General features: G+C 36.0%; 4 protein-coding genes across 8 annotated transcripts; 3 read left to right on the forward strand and 1 right to left on the reverse strand.

The window, feature by feature from the left end:
- Positions 1 to 220: 220 nt before the first annotated feature.
- On the reverse strand, positions 221 to 4,621 carry LOC147296201 (putative protein phosphatase 2C 6). The gene is made up of 6 exons (XM_086235132.1): positions 4,434 to 4,621; positions 3,999 to 4,312; positions 2,685 to 3,074; positions 1,742 to 1,859; positions 1,339 to 1,562; positions 221 to 1,262 (listed from the first exon to the last, which is right to left on the reverse strand). Exons 2-6 carry the CDS (start codon positions 4,293 to 4,295, stop codon positions 720 to 722), a joined length of 1,572 nt encoding a protein of 523 aa, XP_086091258.1. The 5' UTR covers positions 4,296 to 4,312; positions 4,434 to 4,621; the 3' UTR covers positions 221 to 719.
- A 2,272-nt stretch (positions 4,622 to 6,893) lies between these two features.
- CBSX3 (Cystathionine beta-synthase (CBS) family protein) lies at positions 6,894 to 9,534 on the forward strand. 2 transcript variants are annotated; one of them, XM_086247006.1, is made up of 6 exons: positions 6,894 to 6,963; positions 7,919 to 8,181; positions 8,305 to 8,386; positions 8,800 to 8,873; positions 9,018 to 9,078; positions 9,179 to 9,534. In XM_086247006.1, exons 2-6 carry the CDS (start codon positions 7,924 to 7,926, stop codon positions 9,319 to 9,321), a joined length of 618 nt encoding a protein of 205 aa, XP_086103132.1. In that variant the 5' UTR covers positions 6,894 to 6,963; positions 7,919 to 7,923; the 3' UTR covers positions 9,322 to 9,534. The 2 variants fall into 2 exon arrangements, with proteins under 2 accessions (XP_086103132.1, XP_086103124.1); XM_086246998.1 differs by having other exon boundaries at positions 6,914 to 7,015.
- Positions 9,535 to 10,801: 1,267 nt separating this feature from the next.
- LOC147296203 (TRAM, LAG1 and CLN8 (TLC) lipid-sensing domain containing protein) lies at positions 10,802 to 15,269 on the forward strand. 4 transcript variants are annotated; one of them, XM_086245939.1, is made up of 10 exons: positions 10,802 to 10,948; positions 11,095 to 11,160; positions 11,324 to 11,476; positions 12,280 to 12,368; positions 12,482 to 12,620; positions 13,366 to 13,440; positions 13,534 to 13,655; positions 13,737 to 13,812; positions 14,300 to 14,359; positions 14,484 to 15,269. In XM_086245939.1, the coding sequence occupies exons 3-10, from the start codon at positions 11,351 to 11,353 to the stop codon at positions 14,619 to 14,621; spliced, it is 825 nt and encodes a 274-aa protein (XP_086102065.1). In that variant the 5' UTR covers positions 10,802 to 10,948; positions 11,095 to 11,160; positions 11,324 to 11,350; the 3' UTR covers positions 14,622 to 15,269. The 4 variants fall into 4 exon arrangements, with proteins under 4 accessions (XP_086102065.1, XP_086102071.1, XP_086102087.1 ...); XM_086245945.1 differs by having other exon boundaries at positions 10,807 to 10,948; positions 11,101 to 11,160; XM_086245961.1 differs by lacking the exon at positions 10,802 to 10,948 and having other exon boundaries at positions 10,955 to 11,160; positions 12,296 to 12,368.
- A 626-nt stretch (positions 15,270 to 15,895) lies between these two features.
- Positions 15,896 to 18,970, forward strand: LOC147296204 (calcium uniporter protein 1, mitochondrial-like). The gene is made up of 2 exons (XM_086249130.1): positions 15,896 to 16,879; positions 18,324 to 18,970. Exons 1-2 carry the CDS (start codon positions 16,382 to 16,384, stop codon positions 18,807 to 18,809), a joined length of 984 nt encoding a protein of 327 aa, XP_086105256.1. The 5' UTR covers positions 15,896 to 16,381; the 3' UTR covers positions 18,810 to 18,970.
- The last annotated feature ends 108 nt before the right edge of the window (positions 18,971 to 19,078 follow it).

The raw sequence follows: 19,078 nt of genomic DNA on the forward strand, positions 1-19,078 counted from the left end.
TTCGACTGTGACCTATTCAAACCAGAACTTCAGTTATGGCTGCAATGAACTTAAACCTACCAATGGCCTTTCAGCCAAACAGAAAAGCAACTACCTCCTCCCCCAGTATGAATGCACGTTGAGGTGCTTCAATACTTGGTGGGTGCACTAATTAAATTACCAGGTAAAAAGAACAATCAAAAATCAATTACTATCATATCAACAAGCTGATTCTCATAAATTCTTATGAGAAATTTATCTAAGTTGTATATACATGTCAAATGTTAACAGCGGGCTACCTGCTACAGCGCACCAAGCAAGGGTGTGCATGGCGTAAACAATCTTGCCCTGCCAAATAAATCAATTTTATAGTGTATTTTAAGCCAAAATGTCTATAAACGAAATGACAAAGTGAAAAACAACACAACACGACAGCTCAATTTCACTAGACTACCATATAGTTGTCCATCCATATTCCAAAGGACAATATCACCAACAAAATCTGCAGGGCCACTATATCCAACAAAATAGAAGTTTCTTGACATAAAGTGGCTTGCTGATATATCTAGGAATTGTGTGATACCTGTGAATCTGTATCTGGCAACCTGAAACCTCCAGATTCTCTTACTGGCAGTGAATTTGAACAATCCCAATTTTTGAGAAACAATTTGGACGTGACACAGGTATCATTTAAGATCTGTTTTTCCGAGATTGAAATGGAATGACAACCTTCAGATGGTTCATAGCCACTTTTTTCTCCAACTGGCATTTCTTTTGTCACCTGATAACAATCTGGGAAGGCTTAACAGACTATTAACCCGAGCAATACCCTCCAAGGCTGACCAGTCTTCATCCTCTGCAGTTGAAATGCACTCTGCTAGACTTCTTTTAGACTGGCCTTCGCACTTCACAGGAAGCTTTTGCTCTGTTGACTCAGAGGCAGGAACAATCTCATCAGAGCTTCGTACAGTACCCGAATGCTCAAGAACAGCGGCATGAGAATCACTGATTTCTAAATCCTCATTATTCTCATCTGTGATTGCCATCCTTTCCATTGCCCCTTCATTAATCTTTGTCACATCATTCTCTGTCACGGCCTCACCCACTGTAGACAACTGTTCTAGGAAAAGGCATACAACAGCACAATCATCATTCTTGGAAGTAGGGTATTTAAGTCTCCAGGCTCTAACGGCACAGTCTACAAGAGCCCTGGCTGCTGTTGTGTGACCAGGGGCAGAAGCCACAATTTCGACAGCTTCCTTATTTGAAAGGACATCCCAGACCTGAATAATGTGCAATTTATTTATCTCCTTTAGGTGGCAATAAACCAAGAATAGAGAAATGAAAAAAGAAATATACCCCATCAGTGGCAAGAATAATGAACTCATCTCTTTCAGTAAGATGGCGATAATAAACATCTGGGACAGAAATTAGACCAAAATCCTTTAAACAGAAGTCCCCAAAGGCTCTAGCCATTGCCAAACCAGGAGAATCATTATTAGGCAACCATACACGAGCGACCTCTGGCTCATCCTGCAATGCAAATACCCTTCCTTTGCATTGATGGATCCTAGCGGCTTCCCCTAATTACAAAAGAGACGGTAAATTTTCATCAATAGATTTTTTTTTTTGGGGGGTCAGTACTCGGTAGTTCTACATCAGAGTTTGTGTGTGCATGTGTGTGTATGTGTGTGTGTGTGTGTGTGTGTGAGAGAGAGAGAGAGAGAGAGAGAGAGAGAGAGAGAGAGAGAGAGAGAGAGACCAGGAAGATCAGGCTTCAAGTCTACTGTCAATTGTACAGCAATCAAAGAGTTGTCTTTGTCTCTTGTTGCCAGCACAGCTCTTGAGTCCCCAACATTTCCAATTACAAGATTCTGACCCTGAAAAAACATACATCTACAAATTAGTTGTTGCCGCACTTGTACGAAATTTCATCATCTTGGGCATGTCTGGGTCAGCTTTCAACTAAGAACACTTTCAATCACTTGAAGCAATACCATTATGATAACTAATAAGAATGTCCATAAAAAAAAATGCTATGAAGGAAAGGAGAATATAGCAGGGATAACTAGATTTAAGCTTATAGGCTGTCATAATAATGATCAACAATTATAATCACTTACCCAAAGATCAGATTTCTTATAATCATATTAGAGAAAAGCAGATTACGAAGAAGTAGGAAGAAGAAATTTTCTAAAGTTTAAAGTGTGCAGAAACCTTTGATTAAAATACAAAATATTTTCTCGCTTATTTCCAACATATTTTACCATTTTATTTGACAGAGTTGATGCTCAAGTGATAAAACCAAATTTTAAATGTTTTTCTAAATTTGGTGAGGTTATCCTTGATGACAAAAAAATCAGCACTTAAGGTTCTTAAAACTTAACTTTTCACACATTTCGTTTCTTTTGGGAGGGGGTGCTGTGAAGCTCTTTAGGATATCATAAAAAAAACGCATTCTTAAAGAACTAAGTTCCCCATGCTCTTCTCCATTGCTTCACAGTATTTTCATAGCTTAGTTTTTTTTTTTTTTTTACTTTACTATATACATATTAATATATATATATATGTATACATATCTATGTGTATGCACTATACACATAGACGCACAGACAAATGACACATGCAAATACACACATGTATAGAAATAGTGAAGGTTATGTGTATGGCAGAAAATCATTTGAGGATGTTTCATGAATAATCACCTGCTTTACCAATGTAACAGCAGTCGTCCCACTGCAGAAGCAATCAATTGTGGGATGCAATTTTAATTCCTTATCCATTAACTTGAAAGCCTTCAAGAATGACTTTTTTAGTGGTGAATACATGTCAGGGATTTCTCCATTTTCCTGAACCTCCAATGAGTCGCACCATTCGTCATCCATGCTCGGTGATGCAGTTTCCTCAAAATTAGAGCCTCCATTTTCATTTTCAGTCTTACTGAGGTTGCTCAAGTCACCGTTTGAATTAGCTTTCCACTGAGTGCATAGTATAAGGGGAAGAGAATCTCGAACTTTCTTGGCAACCATATGACCAAATGGACCATGGCCATCAAAAACCCCACAAAATATTGTATCACTTCTTGTACTAAAATTCTGTCATACAAACATTGTAACCAAATCATCACATACTGATGCAAATGAATGAACAAGAGAAAGAAAAGATATTTCATATAAAGGAACAACCTTCCAAATGGCTTGTAATATACTAAGCAATGATGTATGAAAATAACAATATGCTGTAAACATAACAAATTCCAAAGCTAGTTGTTGGCCAGAATATGTTCTGCAAGTATTTTTTCTTTTTGAAAAACAGGACTTTTCCACAGATTTTCCATACGTTTAGAATGTCATTAACCCTACCCTGCCGAAGTAACAAAGGTATGGCAAGATGAAGAAGGTTCCTTGCAGCACAAAGTTTTTTTCTGCAATAACAATACAGGGCGCCTACATGCAGGGCATTCATACCACCATTCCTCACAAGGGTCACACCAAAATCACACTAACCTAAAATATATTAGTGATATATTTGTTGAAACTAGATTGGGAATCTTTGCTCTAAAGCGTGAACATGGGGTACATAATGAACTAGAACAAGTTTGAAAATATACTTATGTAACTCACAATTCAAGTAAATCCAGAATAAAAACACAAAAACGTAAGTGATCTAGCAACTGTGCAATTGAAGCAACAGCATGATCAACTTTAATGTTTCTCCATTTCATTAAAACTATCCTGTCCAAGACAACTACATTTTCCAAATGCTTCTTTCCAACTCACGCTATACAAACATCCATTTCCTCCTCAATCTTGCACTGCCCCAGCAAATATAAGAAGACCAAATCACAGCTTAGTGCTTGCAAACCCAACTACAGAAATAGTAAAGATTGCACATTGAAGAAATGGGTTTTGATTTTGGGGACAGATCACAGTAAAAAATGATGCTGATGATGAATATGTAATATAGCAATCAAAGTTAGAAGAGTAGGAGTGTAACTGTGTAAGCAAGTGAAGACTAACCTCCCATACAAGCATGGCGTCTTGATTGGTTCCTTTCTTGCCTTGCTGAGTATACAAGCATGCGACTTTGCTGCAGCCATTGCTAATGAGTCTTCCAGGAATCTCAAGCTGATGACCCAAATCTCTATCACCCACTCCGTCAGCTCCTCCTGACTTCTTCCTCTTCCACCTCCGCGAGCTCTGCTTGTTGCTCTTGGGAGAAGCAGCAGCATCGTCGGCGGTGTCCACTGTGCACATCTCCATCGTATCAATCCTCTTTCCCATGCCTTTGGACGTAGTAGAACAACAAGAACCCATTCGAATACTATTCGATACTATACCAAATACCCAATTGCCAAATCGGATCCACCAAACCAATTCTTATGAATCAATTATCTCACAGATTCAAAAACAAAATAAGAGCACAGTAGGGAGAGAAGATGAGTTGGTACTCACTTTGGCACAGACCCAGATGATTTAAACCAAATAGTAATAATTTAAAAATTGGGGTTCATGACATTTTACACAAGGGACCATATGCAAGAACTTGTTGCCACTCACTTCTTGACCTTTGTTCCTTCTTCACCTTCTTTTTCTTCTACTAAATTAGAAATTTGGAACTGGTTTTTTTTTTTTTTTTTTTAAAGTCTTAAACTTTCACCTTTGGAAAGAACAAAAAAGGAAAACAAATAAAATTGCATATAAATATTTCATCTACTCCTGGTCCAAGTCCATGGCATATTGCATACCATTTAATAATCGGTTGCATCATGTGACAAGCACGAGAAAGACCCTCTTAATTGTTATTACCCAACTTCCTTAAATTAATAAATATTAAAAAAAAAATCACTCTTTTTAAGCGTTAAAGACTCACAGCTAGTGGCCAAAAAAAAAAAAAAAGACTCACAGCTAGTTTTGGTGCTTGATGTAATGATATTGAACTCTGCATTGTTTGTATAAAGTGAAGTGCTCTTTTAGTTAGGTTGGACTATCTATTTAATGTGATTTTCCTGCAATATCGAATTATCGACGCTGTTGCATCGTCTTGTTTTGTGGTTTTGTTGGTGTTATTTGCTAAGGACTCAGAGCAAATAAGAAACTTTGAAGATGATTATCTCTGTAGATGGCCAGATGGGATGCTTTGTTCTCGTCAAAGCCGCACAAAATATTATTAATTAGGTGTAATCATTACATCAAAAGTCATATTGCTGAGGTGGTATCGTTATCTACTCAGAAATTTATATGGATTAGGTGTGAGATAAACAGTTTCACAAGCCAATTGGACCATTAAACTAATGAACTCTTGCAAACAATTCATGAATAAGCCTTGAAGATCAATAAGAAAATGAAGAGGAAGTAGCAACTAGCAAGGGATTAAGGTATTTTGTGAGCAAAGTGTGTTTGCATAAGAACATGGAGTGTGACTGTTTGACATGTTTACAGGGAGCAGAATACGGTGGTGGCTGATGGTCTTGCCTGCAAGAGTCATTTGAGTGGTCTGGGCCTTAATTTTTTTGCTCTCTTCCTTCTAATATTGTTAGTATACAAGAGGATTATAGAGGCCTGTATAGGTCTACAGTTGTTTATGGTTAGTTTTGGTTTGTCTGGGCTGTAAAGCCTCCTCTTAACAAAATAAAAAAATAAAAAATCCAAAGAACCAAAAAATAAAAATCAAACGCATGATTTTTTTTTTTGGTCTTATATTTTGTCAAAAAACTCCCGTGAGGTAGTTGTTTTTCTTATATAGAATTCATTAGCTTTATTTTTAGGTTAGTTAGCTAGAAAATTTAATTTAGGGGGACCATAATTGAATTTTGAGAGACCGAAGTGAATTTAAAAAGTGGAGTATTCGATCTTCTATGTATATTTATATAATATTGTTTGAATTGGGTTATTCTTATTTTTAATTGAAATCTTAAATTTTTTTTACTTTACTTCAGTCTAACAAACGATTTGTTCGTGAAAGAGTGCGTATATTTCTATCTCTCTGTCATATTTTTTCATTAATTTTATTTTTACACCCACTATTAAATTTGAAACAAAATATAAAAACACTATTTCCACCTATCATTATTCCTATACTACCTTTTGATATTCCAACTCAAACACCCACCTACTAAACACTATTCTCACCCTCCTTAATTATCATTTCACTCACCCATCTTTTTTCAAATAGAAGAAAATGAATCTTATACCCATCTTATAATTCATTCTTAAAATTCAAATTAAACCCCTAAAATTAATATTCAATTTATAAATCTAAATAAATATTAAAATATAATAAATTTTTAATCTAAAACTATAAATAATTAAACAGGGTTTAGGGTATAGAATAGTCATACATGTTAATAGATGTATATGCATTAACCAAATAATATCATAGATTCTAAGTTTTGGTGACATAATATAATTAAAGTTTATGGAAAAAAAAATGGGTAAATGAGATGATAGTTAAGTGGGGTGAGAAGAGTGTTTAGTAGGTGAGTATTTAAGTTGGTATATCAAAAAATATTATAAAAAGAACCAAAGATAGAAATAATGTTTTTTTTTTTTTTTTCAACTTTAATGGTGAATGTAAAAATAGAGGGGATGAGAAAATATGGGGAAGTGAGAATATAAGCATTTGAGAGCCCGAAAATAGGATGTTTTTTTTTTTGGGCCAACCGAAAATAGGATGTTTGATAAGGAAAAAAGGAAACTATTCTCTTATTTTTGACAACAAAACCACGTCGTTTAGAGTAACAACTTCAAAAGAAAAGCATTTGGAAAAAATAACCGTTAAGTTAAGTCCGCGCCGTTTGGGTCTTTCAGACTCGTGTCAACTGTCAAGGGGAAAGTGGTCCAAGTGGATAACGTTAGCAAACGGTTTTTTCTATCCAATACAAGCGCCGTTTGCAGTTGTGCTTAATTTAAGAAGTCAAAATTAGGTCTTGACAGGTCCATTAGTCCATATCCATCCGAAGCCGAAGGTGCCGCTACCCCGCTGGTAATTTGTCTTTCTCTCCCACAGTCTTCTTCTTCTTCAACCACGCTACCTAGTGAGTCTTATCTGCAACTTATATGGTTGAAATAAATCTTTGGTTTCAATAGTTTTTTCATTTACCACTGATCGATCGTTGGTTGTGCTTGATCAAGTGGCATCTTGAGTGTTTATTCTCATTTCTCTATATATTTTTTTAATAAATTTTTTTTTGGGTATAATTAATTTAGGTATTGTAATCCCACATCGGCTAAGTAAGTATGGGATTAATAGTTCGGACCAAAAAAAAAAGTATGGGATTAATAGTGGGTATATGAACTGCTGGACACCCTTCCATTACAAGCTGGATTTTTATCAGTATGTTAAAAACTGTTTGTGAAGATTTTGACCATCTCCAGTTTTCTGTTGACTTTTTAGAAGTCTTCTTGATTGACTATACTCTTGAACTCTAAAGACTAAAGCTTATTTGGTATATGTTTGCCAGACCCAATTCTCTGATACATGTTTTCTGGGGTAATTGGCTTCCAAGAAGCTACCTTATGTTTATTTATTTATTAATTTCTTAATTCCTTAATTTTGTAGCTATATCATAGCACTATGAGATCTACAGGTTCATGTATAGGGATGCAAAGCCCAGAAAGCAAGACCATTTTTTTTTTTTTTGTCAACAAAGCAAGACCAATTGACTACCTGACTTATAAAATCAACCAAATAGGAAAGCTAAATAAAAGAAATCCAAATTAAATGGAGTAAATTAAACAATATCAACCAAGAGTCAAAACTCAAAAGCTATTTTGAGGTGCACTTACAGGTGAGGTAGTCATCTTAAGTTTTGTTATTGGATTTGGTTGACATATGTATCAAAAGCATGTTACTTAAACCATTGTGAAGAAAAATCATCCATGTGCTGAGGCAATCTAACATTTGTTGTTTTTGAACTGTAACCTTTCTCTTCAAACAGGTAAAATGCAAGGAGCACTTAAAGCTTTTTCATCACGTGGACACCTTGTGAAAAATGCAGTTTTGCAACACATCCGTCTTGTGAATCCTCTGATCCAGCCTGTTGCGTTTTCACGCTTTGAGTCTGCTACACCTGCCCGCATAGAAGAGCATGGTTTTGAAAGCACCAAAATTGCAGACGTCTTGCATTCAAAAGGTAAAGGTGCTGATGGTTCCTGGCTCTGGTGCACTACGGATGACTCTGTTTATGACGCTGTTAAGTCGGTATGCATTTTTTGAGCTTTATGACAATTTGTATTATTGCTATGACAACAAGCTTTGGCATGGAGGGTTTATGTCATGAGTCTTGACTCTTGAGTCATACTAAATTAATCATTTCCTTTGCAGATGACCCAGCACAATGTTGGAGCCTTGGTTGTTGTGAAACCTGGAGAGCAAAAATCTATTGCAGGAATCATAACAGAGAGAGGTACTTTTACATTAAGGCTTCTGTGGCTCATATAACAGATTTCTGGGATCATGATGTGAAGGGTCCTCTAGTGGGAGTTAAACTGTATAAAGTTTGAAGGAATAATCACTTTGTATGAAGTTTTGATGGGCCTTGATTACAATTTGACTTTCATATTTTTAATACAATTTAATAACTGACATGATAAACTAGAATTAAAGGGGTTTATATGATAAACTAGAATCTTGGTTGAATGATATTATGATAGGTAGTATCTCCTTACCAAACTAGAAATGTTCTCAAATTTGCATGTTCACTTCCAAGTGTAATAGAAATACACTATTGGCTGTACAAGCTACACTAACAATGATCAGAAGATACAATTGGGTTCTGCACAATTAATTGTATTTTTCTGTTGGGTGAATAATTCCCAGATTATCTCAGGAAGATCATAGTACAGGGAAGATCATCCAAGTCAACAAAGGTTGGGGATATCATGACTGAGGAGGTATAACTTGTTAAAAGTTCCATTTTCTTTTCGCAGCAAACTTCTTGTTTATTAGGATTTACATTTGTTTAAAGTTTAATTACATTGCTCTTCATGAATGTTTTACATCTTCGGATGGCAAATGCTATAATTTGGTGGCTGCAGAACAAGCTTATCACTGTCACCCCTGACACCAAAGTTCTGCGGGCAATGCAACTGATGACAGGTATTATGTGATTTTCTAACTTGATGATCTTTTTTTGTCATATTTTCTTTGGATGCAAGGTAGCTAATATGAGCTTGAAATTCGTGTGTTTGCTGGGTAGATAACCGAATCAGGCACATTCCAGTAATAGATGACAGGGGAATGATTGGAATGGTGTCCATTGGTGATGTGGTTCGTGCTGTGGTGAGTGAGCATCGGGAGGAGCTAAACCGCTTGAATGCTTATATCCAAGGGGGTTACTAGATGATGATGACGAAGATGTTGAGATGCTTTTTAGCTGACATGGTGGAATGACAACAGTAATAAGCCCGAGTGTTTGTAGATATTGTGTGCTCCGTGCATCTCCGGTTGTTTGGTTCTGTATTTCCCATTGTCTATAATCTATCACGTGAACTACCGACTTGTGGACAATCAAGTTAATAACTTAATAATAAGCAAAGTTATTTGTTGCTTAAATCTTCTGTCTTTCCCTGGGACATGGTTGCATGTGCATACTTAGATATTTATACTACATGTGCGCATGTCGAAAGCATAATCTCAAATGCCTTCATGGATTAGAAACATCATTAAATTTCTTAATGTGGTGTTTTATGCATGCGGCGGGTAAAGCTAGGTGTTAAAGCTGCCGTTGGGAAGTTGGGGTGTTTAAAGCTCACGTGAAAAGGAGATGCTAAGAGAGTTTTTCTTTTTCAAATTTTTCTCATGAAGTGGAACTTATGGACCTTATGGTTATGTCTCTAATCATGTGATTCGTGTGATCCTGTGAATCTGTTTTTATGTTAGACGGTTGGGAAGATGGTTGAGTTGAATAACATTTTCGCGTGAAAAATGTTTCAAATTATAGCTTTTTTTGGCCAAGCAAATTATAGCTTAAAGAATGAGTTTTATGGTGCAAGGGCCCAAAATAAAAATTCTTAGCATAGTTATTTTCATCTTGTTTTTTGGATGATTTGACCGTAAAACACATAAATGAAGAAGGGTCTTTTTCAATCCACCAAGAAAAAAACAAAGGGTCCTTTTCAAGCCCTTTGAAATTTGGGGTTTTGTAAGAAACGGTTTGGTTTTTACCTTTTTAGGTTTTTCTTATTTATCTTTTTTAATTACTATTTTAAAAGTCAATCAAACATTCAAACCTAAGTTTGAAGTTTAAAACTTAAAAGAAACCCTAAAAAAAAAAAAAAAGTCAGCAATGATTGGTATTGTCTGTTTTCTTAATTTCTTTTCTTTTTATTTTTAAAAGTTGTGTAGGATTTTATATCTTTAATAGCTTTAAAGGGTGGTGTAATTATCAATTAATATTTTGATTAAAACATAGGTTGGTGGAGTTTTTTGCTATTATAAAAAAAAAAAAAAAAGGAAATGGAAGGTAGACGAAGGTAAATGGGAGAATTAAAGAGTTTTCTAAAAGGAAAATGATAAATGTAATAATAAATAACAAATAAATATGGCCCCCGATTTCTCCTGAAATAGGTCAAGAAGAGGAGAAGAGACAGTAATGTCCATAAATAGAACAATTAAATGTCTACAAAAACGTTAAACTCAAAACGCGTCATCTTGCTTCTCGACTGTCAAGACTGTAATTCTGTACACCCAACATTCGGACGTGGACAACCAAACGGCAAAAGGCAAACGTTCTTTGCTTTTTTCTACCTTTTTTTTTTTCTTAAAAATTAATTAATTATTTTTAATGCTTTTAAACCCACCACAGCGGCACAGCCACAAAATCTTCCAATATTAGAAATGGTGAAAAAAAAAAAAAATCACAAACATACAGAATTACGGACACAGTAGCTACTAGCTAGCAACCCGATCCAATATCATGGCTCATCTCTTCACAGCACTCAAGACTTAAGTCTTAAGCTTAGCTCTGGTACCCTTCAATCCTTAGTCAAAGAATATTGTAGGGGTCCTCTTTTTGTTTTTTAACATATATTCTTCTTCTTATTATTGTTATTGCTGTTGTTTGTGGTCTTTGTTTGACTGGTTGGCTCCTTCCTCTTCACTTCTATCTGGAAGAAGCAGAAGAAGATTTTTGCTGGCTGCTAAGTGCTAAGCTCCCCTGACCTCTGAATTGAACTTAATGTAAGTTGTTGTTCTTATAAGGGTTCTTCTTTCTTTCCATCCTTTTTAAAAGTTAAAAGCTTGGAGGCAAATTGGTTTCTTTTTTATCAAGAAAAAGGAGTTTGCCTACATTTTATTGTGTATGTGAAGGAGGTTTTGATCTCCAATTATATCTTTGGTGCAGTTTAAGTGTATAAACCAACCAGGCAGAATGGTGGGATTTCCTTTTCCGGGTTTTCCCCTTGGTTTTGTATCCATCTCTGGCTATGTCAGCAGCCCTAGCAAAGAATTTCACTGGCTGGCATGTGTCTCTTTTGGCATCATTCTCTGCAAAATTGTAAGTACCAATCTCTAAGCTCGTGCTTACTGTCGGATTAGGAACCAAAATCTTCTTTAAACTACTTGGTTAGCAGAAGCTGAAACATGTTCTCAAAAGTAAACTAATATGTGGGTTTCATTGTTCTTCGATGACCCTTCAAATCCATATACACTACAGCACTAGTAGTTTTCAGACCAAATTACTAAATTTGGCTTATGTTGGAATATAGCAAAGGCTTCACTGAGCTTTTCAGAGATAAAATTTACTGCCATTGTTTTGACTGCTTAAAGTAAAATTGGTGTCCTTTCTTTGAGATTATATATTATATAATAAATCATGATTCATAAACATGCAGTGTTTAAATACATGTAATGTCGACCTGAATACACACTCATGGTTTTGTATTGGGAATGAAAAATAAACATACTTGACAAGTTTTGGATGGAAAGTCATAATGCAAGTGTTTAATGAGAGGATAGATTAATTCCGGTTTTTCTGTTTTGATGGCTCCTAAACTAGGTGCTTTTGCTAAGATCTTTTTATTAAATTGTTTAAGTTATTTTGATGTGTTCTGTGTGTTGTAATCTTATTCTTCTTCTTCTTCTCTTCTTTTTCCCCGCCCAAATTTGCATTTTCTTCATCCTTAATGAAATGAAGCATGCATCTTATGAATTTTGGCATTGTAATATGATTATATTCTTTTCGCTAAAATCTAACTTCAATCCCAAAAAGTAATTACAGAAAAGATGATTATTTTTTTGTATTCTTTAAAAAAAAATATATATATATAATTTCAACTTGATGAAATTTCGCTCTTGAAGGTTTACAAATTAACAGGTCTTATTAGCCTTCGATGCTTCGAGGGATATCAAAAACTGAGCAAAGCAGAAAGAGTTGAATGGAACAACCGGTGAATATCTTCTGCATATCACATATTTGTAGTGCCTAGTTTTTTACCACACTAAACTTGAGTTACTTGATTTTCTTCATGAACATAAATATTGATGACTTTTTTCTGTACAGGGGGTTCTCAACTGTCCATGCTATTGCTGTAGCATTTTCATCTTTTTACCTTATACTGTTATCAGATACTTTTTATGAGGATCATCGTGATGAGCTAATCATTAATAGAAGATCTATTTTGTCGGATACAACATTGGGGGTAAGCGGATGCAAAAAGAAGCATTAATTCATGGTTTATTTCTGTAATTTGTTGATGTCCAACCAAATTTAACGTGTCCTAGCTTGAATTTTAAATTGATTTGACCGTGCTGCAACATATTTTTTATGCTTCTGATAATGTTAGTCTAATGGAATGTCAAATATGTTTGTATAGTACATCAAAAAATGAGCTTTGGGAAAAGTTACATCTCTTACTTTTTGTGTCTGCGTCTACCCGCACCAGCTTCGGGCAGAAAGATTTTACATTTTACTTTGTATACACATGTTTTTGCAATGTGTGAGTTGGGCAGCTGAACATTAACATCTTATGTTCAATTATTCTGCTTGGTGGTTGACCCAACTTAAACCTAAACACGAGCAGACCAATGATGAACTTGTTAATGAACGATTGGTTTGAGTTAAGTTGTCAGGTTGTGTCAAAAATTTTAATCCCTATTCTTCATGTTGTATGTTCATTTCTATGCATGACAAAAGTTTCTCAATCAGTAAGAGACTCATAACAAATGTCCCTAGGAATAAGACCCAATCATATCATAAAATTAATAAGAGGCTCTTGTTTGTTCATTTTGTTTTTCCTGTTTCTTTCAAAATTAGGGTAATTTACCATCAATTTTGTTGGGTGTGGGATAGTGTAAAGCTCTCTGTTATATGTTTGAGTTTTAACCATTTGCAGGCACTTCTCTTCTTGTTGTAACTAATTTTATATCTTTATTTGGTTTTTGCAGACCTCCATAGGTTATTTTCTGTCAGACTTGGCCATGATTTTTTGGCATTTTCCTGCTTTAGGTGGACTGGAGTATGTAAGTCCATAGGTTGACAGATAATGCTTGTTTGATGTAAATAATCATTTATGTGTCATTATCTCTTATGGGGCAATTTTTTTTTTTTTCTAGGTTTTGCACCATGCACTATCTATGTTCTCAATTATTCTCTCCCTTGTAAGTGGTCAAGGGCAGATTTACATACTTATGGTTTTGTTCTCTGAGAGTACAACTCCTTTCGTAAACTTGAGATGGTAAGTTCAGCATTTAGATATTCCTAAATTCCTCTGTTCTTGGTCATTGTTGCTGGACTATTAATGTAATTGCATACTCAGGTACTTGGATGTTGCTGGTAGGAAGAACTCTAACCTGTACGTCTGCAATGGTGTAGCATTGTTCCTGGGGTGGTTGGTAATGTCTATCATACTCAATGTTGGTTTCTTTAGGTGTCATGCATTGTTATATATACATATATTCATAGATAACATAGGGAGAATGCTATACTGCCCAACTATTTTTCTGAGCAATTCTCCCAACTTTGGTGGCATTCTCAAAATGGGCTCTACCACATTGTTGGTTTTCTAATTCAAGGTTCGGTGGGCATATCATGTGTCACATGGGTTGGGGAAAAAATTCCAAGAAAAAGTTGGGAATAAGTAGCATTTTCCTTAACATAGATGTTCTTGTGTGGATGTGTATGTGTATGTGTATATACACATCTTATAAGATAAAGACCTTTCTTTCTAAGGCCACTGATGTCTCTTAGATTTGATGGCCGTGATGGGACCAGCTAATTTGTTATAGTTCTGGAGTCTGCTGTCTAACTTAAATTACTTCATTGCTTCAACTAACATTATTTATTAGGTCTAACACAATTTCTTTCCTTGGTTGCTTTCAGGTTGCAAGGATTTTTTTGTTCATTTTCTTTTTCGTCCACATGTTTATCCATTTTGATCAAGTGAGTTGATCGATCCTGTATAGTTAGAAAAAGAATTAAGTCTATTTATCTTTCTTGTTAACAGGAAAACTTAAGATTCGAACCTACCAAAAGTTTTGTACTTACTATGTTTGCATTGTTTCAGGTCAAGACAATTTTCCCTTTGGGTTTTTACAGCTTGCTCCTGGTGCCTCCTGTGTTGGCATTAATGAATCTGTTTTGGTTTTGGAAGATTGCCAAAGGTTTAATTAAAACTGTTTCTAAGGCCACACACAGTCAATGATCCTACTATACCTTGAAAGATGGGAATTTGACTTACCCAATGTACATTAGTTGTATGTCTTTTTCCCTTCTTGTTTCTTGATTGAATATGAAAGGTGAATATAACAATATTAGATGAGGATAATTATCATTCAGTGGAATTGCAGGCTTGGTTTTCAACTTTTTCACATGATGGTTTTAAAGAAAAAGGGAATGCCTGGATGCCATGATGTTGATTATCAACTTGATAGGATCATTGTTTCGAAGTTTATGGTTGAGTGGTGTGCGTTTAGAGAATTAGAGTTTAGTATTTAGGGCTTATATTGGAAACAAAATCAACAGAAGCTCCGAAGGGAAGCTTGACGTTGTTTTGGATGTAAGCACACAATATCAACACAGATTACTCAAACAAAAGTATCTGAACTCCTCATCCTTGCAGGAGGTGAAATGTCGGAGAATTTCAATTCTGTATCTACAACTCATCTGTAATTGTTATAATTACGCTTTAAGTTTTAAGAAACTACCCTCCACTCATTCTTGTTTCTTAAGGCATAGCAAGGCCCATTAGGCTGCTGACAGTTGATACGCTCAATTTTTCATTATGTATATAAGAATCAACAGAACGATTTTATTGTATTTACTTACCATTTTTAATATAAATTTTAAATATCAAATGCTCTGAAAATCCTATTAATTCTATCTTTTAAAAGAGTAAGATTCATCTGGATTCATATTTGAAGTAGATTATGAGTTCAAATCTTTTACCGATATTGTATTTTTGTTTTTATTTTACTTAGCGTTATATATATAGAGAGAGAGAGATAGAGAGAGAGAGAGAGAGAGAGAGAGAGAGAGAGAGAGAGAGAGAGGATCATGACACACATAATTTGACAAACACTTTAACAATGCTTTTGAGCCTTTGGATCCTAGAAGATTCCAATGATCAAATTGGTGAACAATGTGTTTGGTATCAGTAGAATTAAGTATTTCCGTTTTTTATTTTGTATGAATGAAAACAAAATTTGAAAAACAGAAAATTGAAACTGTAGTGCAGGGCAATTGGGAAAGTAGTAAAAAATTAAAATTAAAAAGAGGAAAGTTCGTTGGAAAGAGACTGTCGGTATCTTGCAAGCGCCGCGAAGAGAGTAAGTAGTAAGTAGTAAGTACCCAGAAATAGAAAGAAGATAACGCAGTACCACGAGGCTGACGCGTAAAGACAAGTGTACACAAACCCTCCAACTTTCCATAAATTCAATCCAACCCATCAAAATCAAATCAAAGACGATTTGATCCGATTTGGGGCAGTCAAAGGGTCAAAATTTCAGTATGAGTTTTGTGTGTTGTGTGTGTGTAGGTGAGGCCGAGGCTGTTTGGTTGAATGTTGAATTGAAGTTCCATACTATTTTTATCGACTTTTCCAAAGAAAAAAGAAAAATTATTAAATAAAGAGATTCCTAGTTCCATAAGGGAACATATGAACCAACGGAGTTGGCGGCCCGTCTTTGCTTCGTTGCCTTATAAGTTGCAGTGAATTTGCCTCACTTTCCTCGTCCACGCCTCTTTATTATATAACTAGTCTTTGTGTTCTCCTCCTATGGCTTCTTTCAAGTGAGATTCTTTCTTGTTATTTGAGTGAGATCAAACAAAACCCATATTCCCAAATCTCTCAAATCTCTTTTATTTTGGAAGTGCAGAAAAACCCAATTGATGGATGGGCAGTGAGTGAGACAGATAGAGAGAAAGAGAGGTAGTAGTAATCAGTGGTTTTAACTTTTGGACAGAATGTGGAGGAGATGGTGGACAAGCAGTGGTGGTATGGTGTTGAGACAAGTTGGGGTAAGCAACAACCTCCACGGGAAGCCCCCATATGCTTGGCAGGCTTTGGGATTGAGGGCTTTTGCTAATGAAGAATGTGGGTTCACTTTTCCTTCAATTTCATCATCATCGTCATCATTGTCATCCCTTGTACCCAGAAGGACATTCTCATCATCTGGTGAGATCAATGGAGGAGGAAGAGAGTTCAATAGAGAAGGAGGAGGAGGAGAATCCATATCTTTTGCAGAGGCCAAGAGGCTGATGAGGCTTGTCAATGTGGAGGCCCTGAAGGCAAAACTTGGTACTGAAGGCAAAGAGGCCATACCATATTCTGACCTTCTTGACGCTTGCCAGAGCATTGGTGTTGCCAGATCTCCTGAGGAGGCCGCTGCTTTTGCTCGAGTCCTCGACGACGCTGGTGTCATCCTTCTCTTCCGTGACAAGGTCCTCCTTCATCCTAATAGGGTATACCTCCTTCAACTTCTTCTTCTTTCTCAATTGGAAACTTATTAGATTAGGAAATTTCACTGTCAACTGCTTTTCTGTGTAATGTTTATGCCTTTTCTCACTGACCCTTTTAGTTTTAGGAACACTGATGCCTTTGCCCTTTGGCAAAAGGGTTCGGTGGACATCTCTATCCCCTTTCGCTTTTGCTTGCCCTCTGTCTGGCCCATCTCCAATTGTTATTCTCTCACCTTTTCCCTCATGCTTTAAATTATACTACTGTAATCACGGGACTATCAAGTGCACAGTTGAGGATTTCAGGTTGGGTCTTCAGTTGTAATTACTACCAACTGTACACAAGGGTTTTAATGATAATGAGTCAATGACTACCTTGTTAAGTATTAGTTATGCCCTCAAAAAGCTTAGATAGATCTCGTACTACAAGGAGGTTCCTTTTGTATTTCCCCGTGGCTTCAGAATTAGGGTAGACACCAGCAACCTCTCTTTTTTGCTTCTTACTCGGTTTTTATGTATTCATCATTTTACATGGTGATGAAGATCTCTAGTTCTTCCAACTCCACCAATCTAGACGCAACATAGTATATTGGTATTCCTTTTGGGGTTAAATCTGTTTTAGCTTCTATTGTACTTCATTGGTCATCTGTCAAGTCTAAGGCAGAGATTCACATTTATTAGGATCTGTCCTGTTCGGTTGTTACCAGGATTTAGGAAGACTCATTTGGTTTTGTCAGTTGTATATTTGTTCTGTTGTTTTTATTGGCTTGAACAACACTATTCCATAATTTTATGATCTGCGCATTATTAAATTTTGATTTGTCTTTATCCCCGCTTTATTCTGTCATCTTTGCTGGTCTCATTTAGCTTATTAACTCTTGATTTGTTCTCTGACCCCATCTCAAAGCTACTGGTTATCCACACTTTATTTCTCAATTACTCGTTCATCATTTTGCCTCTAAAATGCCTTATGGCAAACATTAACAAAATTGTATTTACTCGGCTAGCTACTTTGCTTCTGTAATTCACCATCAAATCTTGCTCTAATAACTTCCAATCTGATAATTATATGTATGTAAGTCTATTTATCAATTTATCGTTGCTTTTCTCCTCATCTGATGATATATGATTTCAAATTGCTAAAGAAAATACCACATGGTGGACTTAGTGAAGAAGATTGTGGAGGGAAGCTGCTTTGGTACTTTGTTGTATTTCCTTATATTGGCTTTTCGAATAGGAGGAACAATCATGACATTAAATTTAGAGGCAAGTTTGCATTGCCATTTTGGATGAGTTTTAAAGTGCTCTTGTTCATGCAAATGTTAATAAGGGTCTAGTTGCATTTGTAGTTATTGTTGTTGTGAGAGCTTTCTCAAATACAATTGTTATCTATTTAGATGTCTGACATTATATTCACTGATATTGTTCCATTTCATTCTTCAATGTTCAGGTTGTGGATCTGGTTAGAAAAGCAGTACCCCTTTCTCTGTCCCCTGAAGATGACCCCATGTGGGATGAGCTAAAGAAGCTGCAAGAGAAGAAGGAAGAAATTGATGTGCTGGCACACAAGCAGGTCCGGCGCATTCTCTGGTCTGGTCTGGGGTTAGTTGTGACACAGCTCGGGCTCTTTTTCCGGCTAACGTATTGGGATTTCTCATGGGATGTGGTGGAACCACTAGCATATTTCACAACAACAACTTGCATAGGCATAGGCTATGCCTACTTCTTGTTCACTTCAAGGGATCCGACTTACCAAGATTTGATGAAGAGGCTCTTTCTCAGGAGGCAGAGGAAGCTGATCAAGAGGTATAATTTTGATGTTGAAAAGTTTAAGGAGTTACAGAGAAAATGCGTTATACCTCTACATGCCAGTGCTTCAATTAAGAATAGGGTTGGCCTGGATGTGGAGCTGGACGATGCTTTACATAGGGATTAACATTTTTTCTTTTGTTTTTATTTTTTGGTGGGAGTTGGGAAAAGGCAGGAGGTTAACTCAGGTATACCGTATATGTTGGTTATAATCTGGCCCCTCCTGTTTTTATGTAGGTAGGGCCCAGGATTTTTTATATTAACATGTTGCTTTTGACCTACCTACAATTTCATTTTGGAACGATAATTCATTCCACATGCAGCTTCTGCTTTGACTAGGAAGAATGCGATGGATACTGCTTTTGTCTTAATCAGTTGCATACAAGTATTCTCATT

Source organism: Dryas octopetala, chromosome 1 (assembly GCF_963921425.1).
Source record: "Dryas octopetala chromosome 1, drDryOcto1.1, whole genome shotgun sequence".
Lineage (NCBI taxonomy): Eukaryota > Viridiplantae > Streptophyta > Magnoliopsida > Rosales > Rosaceae > Dryas > Dryas octopetala.

Excerpts from the sequence above, each read along its gene's own strand:
- LOC147296203 (XM_086245939.1), top strand. The coding sequence starts at position 11,351 with ATGGTGGGATTTCCTTTTCCGGGTTTTCCCCTTGGTTTTGTATCCATC. Across the intron at positions 11,477-12,279 it reads GCATCATTCTCTGCAAAATT|GTTTACAAATTAACAGGTCT; the intron begins GTAAGTACCAAT and ends TCGCTCTTGAAG. Across the intron at positions 14,360-14,483 it reads TGTTTATCCATTTTGATCAA|GTCAAGACAATTTTCCCTTT; the intron begins GTGAGTTGATCG and ends GCATTGTTTCAG.
- LOC147296204 (XM_086249130.1), top strand. The coding sequence starts at position 16,382 with ATGTGGAGGAGATGGTGGACAAGCAGTGGTGGTATGGTGTTGAGACAA. Across the intron at positions 16,880-18,323 it reads TCCTCCTTCATCCTAATAGG|GTTGTGGATCTGGTTAGAAA; the intron begins GTATACCTCCTT and ends TTCAATGTTCAG.
- LOC147296201 (XM_086235132.1), bottom strand. The coding sequence starts at position 4,295 with ATGGGTTCTTGTTGTTCTACTACGTCCAAAGGCATGGGAAAGAGGATT. Across the intron at positions 3,075-3,998 it reads ACGCCATGCTTGTATGGGAG|AATTTTAGTACAAGAAGTGA; the intron begins GTTAGTCTTCAC and ends TTTGTATGACAG. Across the intron at positions 1,860-2,684 it reads CTGTTACATTGGTAAAGCAG|GGTCAGAATCTTGTAATTGG; the intron begins GTGATTATTCAT and ends ATGTTTTTTCAG.
- CBSX3 (XM_086247006.1), top strand. The coding sequence starts at position 7,924 with ATGCAAGGAGCACTTAAAGCTTTTTCATCACGTGGACACCTTGTGAAA. Across the intron at positions 8,182-8,304 it reads TTTATGACGCTGTTAAGTCG|ATGACCCAGCACAATGTTGG; the intron begins GTATGCATTTTT and ends TTTCCTTTGCAG. Across the intron at positions 8,387-8,799 it reads AGGAATCATAACAGAGAGAG|ATTATCTCAGGAAGATCATA; the intron begins GTACTTTTACAT and ends AATAATTCCCAG.